The sequence below is a fragment of the Theropithecus gelada genome, chromosome 19 (assembly GCF_003255815.1).
Source record: "Theropithecus gelada isolate Dixy chromosome 19, Tgel_1.0, whole genome shotgun sequence".
NCBI lineage: Eukaryota > Metazoa > Chordata > Mammalia > Primates > Cercopithecidae > Theropithecus > Theropithecus gelada.
This window is the reverse complement of record NC_037687.1, coordinates 3,533,129-3,546,202: the sequence shown is the minus strand read 5'-3', so window position 1 is coordinate 3,546,202 and position 13,074 is coordinate 3,533,129. Positions and strand designations below refer to the sequence as shown.

Genomic DNA, 13,074 nt, shown 5'->3' with positions numbered 1-13,074 from the left:
CAGTGAGACCATCTCCCTCAAGGACGAGATGCTCTTTACAATCCTTCCACCCCAGGGGTCTCACAGTTACGGGCCCTGGTGAGGAAGAGGGGTTACGACTCCCACCAGCACCTCAGGTGGTGGATGGGACGCTCTGAGGCTGGCCTGGCTCACACCGTGTTGGCAGGAAGCCTGACCCCCGCTCTGTTCCCACCCCCACCTCAGTCCTGTTTTTTTGTTTTTGTTTTTGTTTTTGTTTTGAGACGGAGTCTCGCTCTGTCGCCCAGGCTGGAGTGCAGTGGCTCAATCTCGGCTCACTGCAAGCTCCGCCTCCCGGGTCCACACCATTCTCCTGCCTCAGCCTCCCGAGTAGCTGGGACTACAGGTGCCCGCGGTCCTGTTTTTAAAAAATACCCACTTTACTGAGATGTGATTCACATGCTATACACCTCACCCTCTGAAGTGTGCAGTAAATGACTTTTGGTACATTCACAGAGTTGTGTGGGGCCATCTGTGGTTGTCACAACTGGGAGGTGCTCCTGGAATGGAGTGGGTGGAGGCCAGGGATGCTGCTCAGCACCCCAAAGAACAGTCCAGCCCCAGTGTCCACAGCACCTGGGGGAGACCCTGAAGTTAGGGGGCTGGGGCTGCCCAATCCTCTTTCCCTTCTCGAGGACCCAGAGGTCTCCACCACAGAGTGAGCGCTTCTGGGTGTCCAGTGTGGGACACTGAGGGGCCCCAGCCAGCCCACTAGGCGCCTGTGGGTGAGGGACCTCCTGCTGCATCTCGGAGTTGCCCGGACCTGCCCCCTGCCCTGTGCACCCCTGCTGGGCCCAACAACTAAACTCTTTCTTCCCAGGGTTTCAGAGCACACCCTGCCCCGTTGGGTGTGCTCCTCACGGAGTTAACGCTTCCTGCTTCCTCTTCCCAGGCCCTGTCGATGACGGCACAGCCGGGCCCTGGCCATGGGAAGAAGTTGGGCCATCGAGGTGTGGACGCATCTGGCGAAACCACCTACAAGAAGGTTCCTCGCTCCCCTTAGCTGGCTGGGGGCAACGGGAGGGAGCGGAGGGGCGGGAGTTCCCACTGGTACCATCGATGGGGCCCGTCACCCCCGACACAAACCAGGGTCTGCACAGGGACAGGTGTGGGCTGTGTAGGGCAGAGACTCGAGTCCTCAGTCCTGGACAAGGCCCCGCTGTTTGCTGTCCTTGCCGGGCGGCTGGGCAGTGTGCTCCGTGGCTCAGCCTGGCTGCAATGTCTGCCCGGCTCTGAGTCCTTGAAACCTTGGGCAGAGCCTGGGCTCTCGGCTCTGGTGAGGGAGAGGGGTTACGGGCCCCGCCACCACCTCGGGCGGTGGACGGGACACTCTGGTGTGTCTGGCTCACACCATGTTGGTAGGAAGCCTGACCTCCGCTCTGTTCCCACCCCCATCTAGGGCTTGTTTTTTCAAAAATAACTGTTTTACTGAGATGTGATTCATATACTGTACAATTCAGCCTTTAAAGTGTGCAGTAAATGACTTTTAGTGCATTTGCAGAGTTGTGCAGCCATCACCTCTAATTCCAGAACATTCCATCAGCTCAAATAGCAACCCTGTCCCCATTAGCAGTCGCCCCCCATCCCCCACTCCCAGCCCCGGCACCCCGCATCCCTTTCCTGCCGCTGTGGATTGGCCTGTCCTGGACGTTTCATGGAAATAGAATCACACACTGTGTGGCTTTCTGTGTCTGGCGTCTCTCACTGAGCGTGGCGTCCTCAGGGTTCATTCGCGCTGGGGCCCGCGGCAGAGCCTCGCTCCTGTTCACGGCTGAGTCGTGTTCTGGCACGTGGGGCGCCCGTGCTGCGCTTGTCCTTTGCTGCGTCGTGGACGCTGGCGTGGTTCACACTCCTGGCCGTTGTGAATTGTGCTGCTGAGGACACGTGTGTGTGAGTCTGTGTGTGGATACGTGTGTTCGTTTGTCTTGGGCAGACACCCAGGAGCAGAACTGCCAAGTCACATGTAACTCAGTGTCACTTTTGAGGAACTTGCAAACTGTTCTCCGCAGCCGCTGTACCATTTTCCACGCCCAGCAGCAGTGACTGAGGCCCGGTGTCCCTGCATCCTCACCAGCCCTCGTGATTGTTGTCTCTGATTCTGGCGTCCTCGTGGGTGGGTGTGAGGTGGTGTCTCTTCAAGGTGTTTTTTTGTGTGTTTGTTTTTGTAGAGACAGGGGTTTTGCCACGTTGCCCAGGCTGGTCTCGAACTCCTAGGCTCAGGCGATCTTCCCACCCTGGCCTCCCGAGTGGCTGGGATTCCAGGCGTGAGCCACCGCGCACGGCCTCCCTGTGGTTTGATTTGCTTTCCCTTGGTACCCAGTGACATGGAGCGTCTTTGCGGGCTTCAGGGCCATTTGTACGTTATCTCCGGGCACATGTCTGTTCTGTCCGTGGCATCTCGGGGAGGTGAACGTGCAGGCCAGACCCCCACCACCCAGAGTGTGGCTTAGGAGGGAGGCAGCGACCGAACCTGGGCAGTGGCAGAAACCAACTCCCGACCTCCCTCCCTGCCCCCTCGCACCTGCGACGGGAGAACTGGAGGCCAGAGTTAGAGACCAGAGGTATGGGCCGGCTTCCCAGGGCTGACGTGAACATGGCCCCGAGAGCACACAGTGAGAATAATGCTGACAATGCTGGTGGCAAATATAACAGCAGCTGGTAGGGCGCAGTGGCTCACGCCTGGAATTCCAGCACTTTGGGAGGCTGAGGCGGTTAGATCCTGAGGTCAGGAGTTGGAGACCAGCCTGGGCAACATGGCGCAACCTTGTCTCTACTAAAAATACAAAAAAATTATTAGTCAGGTGTGGTGGCGCGTGCCTGTAATCCCAGCTACTCGGGAGGCTGAGGCAGAGAATAACTTGAACCTGAGAGGCGTAGGCTGCAGTGAGCCGAGATCGCCCCACTGCACTCCAGCCTGGGCAACAGAGCAAGACTCTGTCTCAAAAAAATAAATAAATAAAATAACGGCCAGGCGCGGTGGCTCACGCCTGTAATCCCAGCACTTTGGGAGGCCGAAGCGGGTGGATCACGAGGTCAGGAGATCAAGACCATCCTGGTTAACATGGTGAAACCCCGTCTGTACTAAAAATACAAAAAATTAGCCAGGCGTGGTGGCGGGCGCCTGTAGTCCCAGCTACTTGGGAGGCTGAGGCAGGAGAATGGTGTGAACCCGGTAGGTGGAGCTTGCAGTGAGCTGAGATCGCGCCACTGCACTCCAGCCTGGGTGACAGAGCAAGAGCCTGTCTCACAAAATAAACAAAAATAATAATAACAGCAGCTGACACCATGTTCCCAAGAGGGCCAGAACCATTGTACCCGTCCCTGTCTACAGGCAGGGAAACTGAGGCACAGAGCGGCCATATGGGTTGCCCAGTGTGACCATGTGCATTACTTAGAAGGCAGCTAGCAGGAACCCGCATCTGAAGACGTGAAAGTGATCTGGGCATCTCGCTGTAAACGGTACCCCCTAAAAACAAACCCTGACAGTGAACCAACCCTTGCTAAGTTGGAGCTGTTTCAAAATGTGAGAACCTTCTAGAACCTAGCTAGCCAACAGGACTGGAGGGCTGAGTGACGCGGTGCAGCAGCCACAGCCAAGCCCTGTCCTGGCTGTGTTGCCCAAGGGAGGGTAGCTTCACCCCCCGGCCTGATGTCCATGGCTCAACAGCTGCAGGACAGGCGACCCCGGGGGCCACCGGGAGGGGGTTGGCAGGTGCGGGGTCCCGAGCTGCAGCTGGACACGGTCTCCACCCCCTGGTGCACATAGCGGGTGCAGGGCAGCGCGGGGAGCAGCCGGGGGCCCTGACGCTCTGGTCTCCCCGCAGACCACCTCCTCTACCCTGAAGGGCGCCATCCAGCTGGGCATCGGCTACACTGTAGGCCACCTGAGCTCCAAGCCCGAGCGCGATGTGCTCATGCAGGACTTCTACGTGGTGGAGAGCATCTTCTTCCCCAGGTGGGCGGGGCCCCGGAGCCTCAGGCCTCACCCAGCACACGCATGGCTGTGACATGGAGTGGCCTGTCCTGAGCGCCCTTCTCTGCTGAAAGCAGCACCTGGCCCCTCCTGGCGCCTCCTTGGCCTTGAGCTCTGGCCCTCTGTCCGCCAGGACATTGGTTTGCTGCTAAATCAGAGACCCAGTGTAAAAGCAGTTTAAGAACAGGAAAAAGAGGCCAGGTACGGTGGCTCAAGCCTGTAATCCCAGCACTTTGGGAGGCTGAGACGGGTGGATCACGAGGTCAGGAGATCAAGACCATCCTGGCTAACATGGTGAAACGCCGTCTCTATTAAAAAATACAAAAAAAAAAACCTAGCCGGGCGAGGTGGCGGGCGCCTGTAGTCCCAGCTACTCGGGAGGCTGAGGCAGGAGAATGGCGTAAACCTGGGAGGTGGAGCTTGCAGTGAGCTGAGATCCGGCCACTGCACTCTAGCCTGGGCGACACAGTGAGACTCTGTCTCAAAAAAAAAACAGGAAAAAGAAAAGATAGAAGTTAGCTCTTTTCTAATCTACAAATACCAGCGGGCAGTGCAGGGCTGGTCAGGAGGCTCCATGGTGTTGGGGTCCTGGGATCCTTCTGGTCACCCCACACCACCATCCTCAATATACAGCTCTGTGACCAGTGGCCCCAGGTGGCTGCCCAGGCTCCTGCCATCACGGCTGCATTCCAGCCACAGGAGGAAAGAGAAGGAGAACAACACAGCCCTTCCCTTTAGAACATAACCAGTGTTTCTGCTGCACTTGTGTCATTGGCTGGGTGCAGTCACATGACCACACCAAGCTGCAAGAGCCTGGGGCGGTGTGGTCCTATTCTTGGCAGCCATGTGCCTGACCAACACTGTGGGCCCCATTGTTAATGAAAGAAGAGAGGGTGGTTACTGGGGGACAATTCCATCAGGAGCCCCATGTTGCTTGTGGGATTGGGCCATTTCTAGGAAGCCTTGGAGCTCAGCCGCTAGAGGCACTAGGAGGGGCCATGGCAGGGGTGGGGGAGAGGTGCCCACCCCCCTCACAGGCTTCCTCCTGTCCTTCCTCCACAGTGAAGGCAGCAACCTCACCCCCGCCCACCACTTCCAGGACTTCCGTTTCAAGACCTATGCACCTGTCGCCTTCCGCTACTTCCGGGAGCTCTTCGGGATCCGGCCAGACGATTACTTGGTAAGCGTATTTGCTATTATGGGCTTCCTGGCTTGAAACAGAACATGTGTTGGGTCTCGGAGGGTCTGTGGGTCAGGCACTGGGGGCAGCCTCCCTGGGTTCCTGGTGTAGGGTTGTGGTGAGGTTCGGGGCCGGGGTCTCCGTGAGACTCACTGGGGAAGGGGGAGGGATCGGCCTCCAAGCTCACATCGCTGGCGGCTGCAGAACTCTGTCCTGGCTGGCGTTGGCTGGGAGCCTCCTCCATTCCTTGTCATATGGGTCTTGTCATCAAAGCGTCTGCTCACCAAAGAGATGGTACAGTCTTCTGCAGCCTGGTGCCAAAGTGACTGACCCATCTTCAGACTTAGGGTTAGAACAAGGCCCTGGGACGTGGGTGCCACTGGGGGCCAGCGTAGAGTCGGGCCTCCCAAGCTCTAGCCGTGGCTTTGTTGTTTCCAGTTAGAAAAGTCAAAATCTAGGCCAACCCCTTTGACCTAGCAGCCCATCATCCGGGCTCCTGACAGAGGCGTGTGGAAGGCGGCGCTCACCGTGGCGGCCCCGGAGCTCACCAGCGCCAGCACCACTTCTCAAAGCTCCGGGTGGCCTTTTCCCAAGCCTGCCGGTCATTCTGAGGACTTTGTGTCAGGGAAAACGCGAACTCCGCAGACGAGTGCGGTTGGCGTTCTGGCTGTCACAGCAGCGCGGTCCCCGGGGCCGGGAGCCTGTGGTTCTCCGATCCTGCCCTCACCCACGGTGGTCGGTTCCTTGTGCCTGTGGTGGTTGCTGACCGTGCAGGCGTTTGGTTTCTCTCAGGCTGTAGGAAGTGCCCGAGGCTGCGCTCTTCCGGGGAGAATGAGCATGTGCTGCAGCCGGGGGTACATGCGACCCCCCGAGAACTCCAGCCCTGTTCAGGTGCCCGGGAGTCACCATGCCCCTAGGCTGTGTCACCAAGGCCCAGCCTCCTGACTTCAGCGTCCCAGCGTTTGCCTGAGCTCGGCAGGGCAGTGGGGAGTGAAAAGACAGCTGGGGTTTTTGCCTAGAAATGGCCCTCGGGTGACCTGGACGCCCCCGTGTGAGGCGGCCGGGAATGGGAGGCGGCGGCCTGGCTCATAGCAGAGACGGCGCCCGCGTCCGTTAGCAGGAGTGGACGGATACAAGCCGAGCTGGGCCGTCTGGGTCTCTCCTAGAACCCGATGAGACCGCATTCCAGGGCCTCAGGCCGGGTGTGCGCCCACAGCGTCTTGGGGGCCAGCCTGGTGTTGGTGACCCCCGAATCCTCTCCAGGAGTGTGAGAATTCTCCTGGGGGCCCCCAGCCTCTGTCCAGGCTGTGGTGTGCATGTGGCCATGAGCCAGTGGCGGGAGGACGGGCCAGTGTGCGTGTTGCCGTCCACAGGGCCCCTGAACCTGAGTGGGGACAGGTGGGGCTCGGGGGGCACTGGGGGTTGCCGGTACTTCTCTGATTGGACAGCTGAGGTCACAGTCCACGCTGGTAAAAGGGGTGGCCCCAGCAAGGCCCCAGCTCAGGACAGCCAGGAAGGAGAAGGCGGAGGTTGGACGCGGGGTGGGGCTCAGCCCTGCCCAGCAGTCAGCGGAGGGTAGAGAGGAGGCCGAGGTCAGTGGCACGGCTGCCGAGAGCCCCAGCACCGACGAAGGAGGCCTTGGGGGGTTGTCCTGGCACTGCCTGGCTCAGAAACCCACTCATGGGGCCTGCTTCCCCGTGGCAGCTGAGGCCCATGGAGGCCACAGCCCCGCAACTGCCATGAGCCTTGTGGCTTCAGAATTTCCGTCGTTGGTGGTATTTGCACAAAGCCGAACGTGCCTTTCCGCAGTGTTTTCCACTCTGCGGGTGAGATCAGCCTCCCCGTCCTGCCACCGTGGAGAGGGAGCAGTGATTTGTGCCTCGGGGGACACTCCAGCTGCGTGGGGCGCCCCCTGCTGCAGGTGACCTGAACACAGTGGCCCAGGGCTTGGCGGGGTGCCCTGGCCTCCCAGGGAGGGCACCAGCCCCAGGAGAGACCCGCCCTCGCTCTGCACTGCTGCGTCTGTATCGGGGAGGCTGGAGGGCGTCCTGCTGCGGCGGGAAGGGTGGAGGAACCACGTGGGCTCTGTGTTTCCCGTGGATATTTGTGGCTCATGGCTGTGGGCGGAGAAAGGCAGGCAGATGGCCGGGCTGAGCGACAGCAGTGGCCTGGACAGATCTCCCTCCAGCCTCTGAGTCCACCCCACACGGCTCTCTCACCCTGCACCGTCACTCCCAGCCAGGCCATGGCAGAAGCAGCGCGTGCAGGAGGAAGGATGCTCGCTGTTCTGAGCTGCCGAGGTTGGCAGGGCCGTTGCTGACTCCACAGTATCCAGCCTGTGTTGACCGACGTGTGATAACTGATGGCGCCGTTCCCTGGCCCGAGACCACCTCGGGCAGTGGAGAGCGGGGGTGGTGACTTGAGCCCAAGGAGGAACGGGGGCATTCCCAGGCCCTGGGCCTGAAGTGACCTCATGTTTCCAGAGTCCTCTGGCCCCCAAGCACATTCACACCTCAGACCATGTGTGGCGTTGGGGACCTAACTCACACCTCAAGCCTCTGGCTCTTCCAGCATTTTCCAAAGGTGGTTCCCCTCACTTGTTGGGGTTTTTTTGAAACAGAGTCTTTCTTACTCTGTTGCCCATGTTGGAGGGCAGTGGTGCTGTCCCAGCTCACAGCAGCCTCGACCTCCTGAGCTCAGGTGATCCTCCCACCTCAGCCTCCCAAGTAGCTGGGACCACAGATGTGCGCCACCATGCCTATGTTTTGTTTTGTTTTGTTTTGTTTTTTGGTGCAGATGAGGCCTCGCTCTGTTGCCCAGGCTGGTCTTGAACTCCTGGGCTCAAACGATCCTCAGCCTCCCAAGGTGCTGGGATTGCAAAGTGCTGGGTGAGCCACTGTGCCTGGCCTCCCCTCGCTTCTACTTGCCACCACTCCTGACTCTGGGGACACCCCCCACCTGCTTAGCACAGCAGCGTTCTTCCCAGCGGGGCAGGCGGCACTCAGCGCTCAGAGACCACCCTTCTGTTGTCCGGCAGATACGGACCCAGCGTTAACCCTGGGCGGGCCTGCCTCACTCCGCTGATGGGGAGCTGGCTCTGACCTCATCTGCGACCAGTTAGAATTTTGCAGGGCGTGACCCAGATGGCCTTAACCACATGCACACTTCATTGGTTCCATACCCAGAAGACGCAGGATAGCGCCCGTGGGTCTCATCTTCACTCTCGTCCTTAACAAATAGAGCACCTGGCCTGTAATCCCAGCACTTTGGGAGGCCGAGACGGGCAGATCACGAGGTCAGGAGATCGAGACCATCCTGGCGAACACGGTGAAACCCCGTCTCTACTAAAAATACAAAAACCTAGCCGGGCGAGGTGGCGGGGCGCCTGTAGTCCCAGCTACTCAGAGGCTGAGGCAGGAGAATGGTGTAAACCCGGGAGGCGGAGCTTGCAGTGAGCTGAGATCCGGCCACTGTACTCCAGCCTGAGCAGCAGAGCGAGACTCCGTCTCAAAAAAAAAAAAAAAAAAAAACCAAATAGAGCACCTGTCGTGTGTCAGTGACGCAAAAAACTTTCGCCTCCACGGACCTACTGCCGAATGTCTACGAGAGGGCGTGGTGGCAGAGAGAGAGTGAGCACATCATGAAACAAACAGCAGGGGCTGAGAAAAAGGGGCAGAGAGGTGGGGAGGAAGGGCTTGGACTGGGGTGCTGGGGGCCAGAGTGGGGCCTGCCCATTAGAGATGCAGCTTCCATCCCAGAGGTTATCTTCTGGTCCAGTGTGGCTGCTGAGGTTCCGGCCATCACATCAGCATCTCAGGAGAGAACTAGGTGGGAAGGAGAGAAGGGCAAATATGCAGGTACTCCAGCTGCCTGTTGCCCATCTAGGGAGTCTTCCCTGAGTTCCACCCCACAGCTTCTGCTTGTGACTCATGGGGGAGAGCTGGCATTGTGGCCACACCCAGCTGCAGGGTGCTGGGAGCACCTCTTAGCCATGCACGTCAGCACCCCCATACGATCCAGTGTCCACTCCTAATGAGAGCGGGAGGCAGCCTGGGGAGTGCATCCTAGCAGGCCAGCCCTCGAGCTGCAGAGTCAGCTCGGTCTCAGGCTCCAGTCCTTGCTGGCTGGCCTCAGGCAAGTCGCTCCCCCTCTCTGAGCCTCTCTTTCCGCATCTGTAAAACACAGCGACACGTCGTCAGGTCCTGGGGCTGTTGGGCAGACGGAAGCCAGTGCCATCTGTGTGTCCAGCAGCTCGGGGCCCGCTGACCCGCCTCCTCTGCTTCCAGTATTCCCTGTGCAATGAGCCGCTGATCGAGCTGTCCAACCCGGGTGCCAGCGGCTCCCTCTTCTACGTCACCAGCGACGACGAGTTCATCATCAAGACTGTCATGCACAAGGAGGCTGAGTTCCTGCAGAAGCTGCTCCCCGGCTACTACATGGTGCGTGGCTCGCCCTGCGGGGTGGACGGCTCCTCCATCAGCCCCCTTCTCCCGGCCGACAGGAGCAGATGTCTGCAAGGCTTGGGCAAGCAGGCGTCCTTGGGGCGCAGCGAGAGGCATTTTGGGCCTCAGGGACTCACCCTCGGGGGTCCCCCGTCAGGCTTCACCAGCACCAGTCACCAGTGTTCAGGAGCTGCCCTCTCTTCCTCCTGTGGCCAGACGCCCTGAGGGCCATCCCCGGGCAGGGCTGGGTGGGCATCAGCTCCTGCCTGCCTCCCCATCCCCACCTGGCCAACACCCCTATGAGCCGTGGGCCCCAGAAGCGGCGGCCCGTGGACAGTGTCTCTCAGCTGCCACGGAGGCCCAGGCAGCCCAAGGGTGCCTCAGAGGGATCCAGAGAGGAGGGGACGGGCCACCGGCTGGCACCCCACAAAAGACCAGCTGCTCGGGCAGGCGTGAGGCAGCTCCATCCGGCCCCCCTCTCACCCCGCGTGACTCACAGAAAGGGCGCGTCAGGCCCCGGGAGCGGGAGGAGGAGCCGGCGGCTGCGGCTGTGTTGCCTGGTCTGGGATTCCGGTACTCGCCCAGACGAGGTGGGCGCCTCCCATGTGGCCGGGCCTGAGCTGCTGCCCGGCTCTGGGCAGCGCCGTGCAACCTGTGACTCAGTTTCTCCTTTGAGCCCTCCTCCATCCACTCTCTGTGATGCTTAGTGAGGGGCCCGGGCTCCCTCGATCAGGCTCAGCAAACTCAATCTTTAAAGGCCCAGAGAGTGAGTGTTTTTGGCTCTGCGAGCCAGTGTCCTATGTCTCCAGGCCTCAGCTCTGCCTGTGTGGCACCAAGCCGCCATGACCACATGAGAATGTACGGGCACGGCCATGTGCCCATACGTGTTATGTATAGACCAAGAAATGCAAATTCCATATCACTTTCACGTGTCATCAAAGACTATTCTCTATTTCCCCACTTATTTATCTATTTATTTATCTATTTATTTATTTATTTATTTTTTGAGACGGAGTCTCACTCTGTCGCCCAGGCTGGAGTGCAGTGGCGCGATCTCGGCTCACTGCAGCCTCCCCCTCCCAAGTTCAAGCCATTCTCCTGCTTCAGCCTCCCAAGCAGCTGGGACTACAGGCGCCCGCCACCACGCCCAGCTATTTTTTTATTTTTAGTAGAGACAGGGTTTCACCGTGTTAGTCAGGATGGTCTCAATCTCCTGATGTCATGATCTGCCTGTCTCGGCCTCCCAAAGTGCTGGGATTACAGGTGGGAGCCACCACGTCTGGCCTCTTCACCACTTTTTTTTTTTTTTTGAGATGGAGTCTTGCTCTGTCGCCGAGGCTGGAATGCAATGGCACAATCTCGGCTCACTGCAACCTCCATCTCCCAGGTTCAAGCGATTCACCTGCCTCAGCCTCAAAAGTAGCTGGGATTACAGGCATGTGCCACCACGCCCAGCTAATTTTTATTTTTAATAGAGACGGGGTTTCACCGTGTTGGCTAGGCCAACTCCTGACCTCAGGTGATCCACCCACCTCGGCCTCCCAAAGTGCTAGGATTACAGGCGTGAGCCACCGCACCCGGCCCTCTCCACTTTTTAAAACTGGAAAAACCATTCTTAGCTCATAGCCCTATAAAAATAGGTGGCATCCAGATTTGGCCCAGGGGCTGGAGTTTGCTGAGCCTGCCCAGGCTGGTGCCTGGGGCCGTGCCCCCGACTTCTCTCCCTGTGGGTCCATCCCAACCCCAAAACCTGGGCAGCAAACCACTGGGTTCGTCATTGAGAGGCTCTGGGCAGGGGGAGCTGTTGATTCACTTGGGTGCCCCTGGGTCACCCAGTGCCTGCTTGGGGTCTACAGGGCAGAACAGGACCCAGACCTGTGCCTGGGGACCCAGATTTGGAGTGAAGGTCCGAGTTGATCAGTCCAACACAGCAAAGCATAACCAACATAGAGGCTGGGCTCACGCCCGGAGTCCTGGCACTTTGGGAGGCTGAGCTGGGAGGATGGTTTGGGCCCTGGAGGTTGAGGCTGCAGTGAGCTGTGATCGCGCCATTGCACTCCAGCCTGGGCGACAGAGTGAGACCCTGTCTCAAGAAAATACATGTGTGTGTGCACACTGTGTATGTGCATGTGTGTGTGTGCGTGTGTGCATATACATATATGCATGTGTACGTATGTATTTTAGGATAGAGCATTGTGTTTCCGGCCTCCAGACCTCCCAACAGGCAAGCCCAGCCAGGGCGATGTCCTGTGGGCAGGCAGGGAGTGTGGAAGCCTCTGATGGAACAGAAGCGCCTGCCTCGGGGCCTGGCTCTGTAGAAACAGACTCTCCTGGAGCTCACAGTTGGGCGGGGAGACCCTGTGGCCTGTGAGAGTCGGGGTGCTGTGGGAAGGTCAGCTGGGCACCTGCAGAGGAAAGGGGTCCCTGAGGGCGTCTGGGGAGAGAGGGGGGCTGACCAGGGGCATCCATGAGCCCCCTAAGGCAGAGGCCAGCTCTGCCCGCCCCCGTAGGTCTGTGGCCCGGCTGCCGTCCATGACGTCCCCTCTTCCCCTGGCAGAACCTTAACCAGAACCCGCGGACGCTGCTACCCAAGTTCTACGGGCTGTACTGCGTGCAGTCGGGGGGCAAGAACATCCGCGTGGTGGTCATGAACAACATCCTGCCCCGCGTGGTCAAGATGCACCTCAAGTTCGACCTCAAGGGCTCCACCTACAAGCGGCGCGCCAGCAAGAAGGAGAAGGAGAAGAGCTTCCCCACCTACAAGGACCTGGACTTCATGCAGGACATGCCCGAGGGGCTCCTGCTGGACGCCGACACCTTCAGCGCCCTGGTCAAGACGCTGCAGCGGGACTGTCTGGTGAGGGCCCGGCCCGGGCGGGGGAGGGAGGGTGGCAGGTGGGACTGCCTGGTGAGGCCACGGTCCAGGCAGGCAGGGCCAGGGAGGGTGCCAGGCTGAGGCCCAGCTGCCCTGCAGCCCACAGCAGGCCCCACCCCAACGTGGGATCTGGAAGCAGCTCAGGCTTTTATGGCCTTAACCTAAAACGTGGTTGGACACTGGCTCATGCCTGGGATCCCAGCACTTTGGGAGGCAGGCAGATGGCTTGAGCCCAGGGGTTCAAGACCAGCGTGGGCAACATTGTGAGACCCTGTCTCACAAAGAAAACAGGAAACTTATGTCTCCAGACCCAGCCCTTGGGGGTTGGGAGTGTCTGCACCGCTAAGAAGCGGTTCCTCTGGAGGTTACATGGTGACAGTGGTAGAGTCCCCCCACCCCCCCAAGAAGAGAGCCCAGCCTTCAGATGCTGTGGTCACGAGCCCAGAGCTCCCGGCCAGCCATGAGAGCTTGTGCCTCAGTTTCCTCACCCATCAAATGGGATGACTGCCCGCTCTGCAGGCCATGGCAAGGGCCCATGTCTGTCCGGTGGGGGGGTCTGGCTCCTGTCCCCGTGGAGCCTGCACCG

The 13,074-nt window shown here is 59.5% G+C and overlaps 1 protein-coding gene across 1 annotated transcript in view; it reads left to right on the top strand.

The window, feature by feature from the left end:
- The window catches only part of PIP5K1C (phosphatidylinositol-4-phosphate 5-kinase type 1 gamma), a 42,569-nt gene that overhangs the window by 7,310 nt on the left and 22,185 nt on the right, over positions 1-13,074 (top strand). Inside the window, exons 3-7 of the mRNA XM_025367733.1 lie at positions 911-1,003; positions 3,843-3,973; positions 5,054-5,171; positions 9,458-9,610; positions 12,171-12,470. Of these exons, the coding sequence (XP_025223518.1) occupies positions 911-1,003; positions 3,843-3,973; positions 5,054-5,171; positions 9,458-9,610; positions 12,171-12,470 (795 nt within the window). The remainder of the gene's footprint in view (positions 1-910; positions 1,004-3,842; positions 3,974-5,053; positions 5,172-9,457; positions 9,611-12,170; positions 12,471-13,074) is intronic.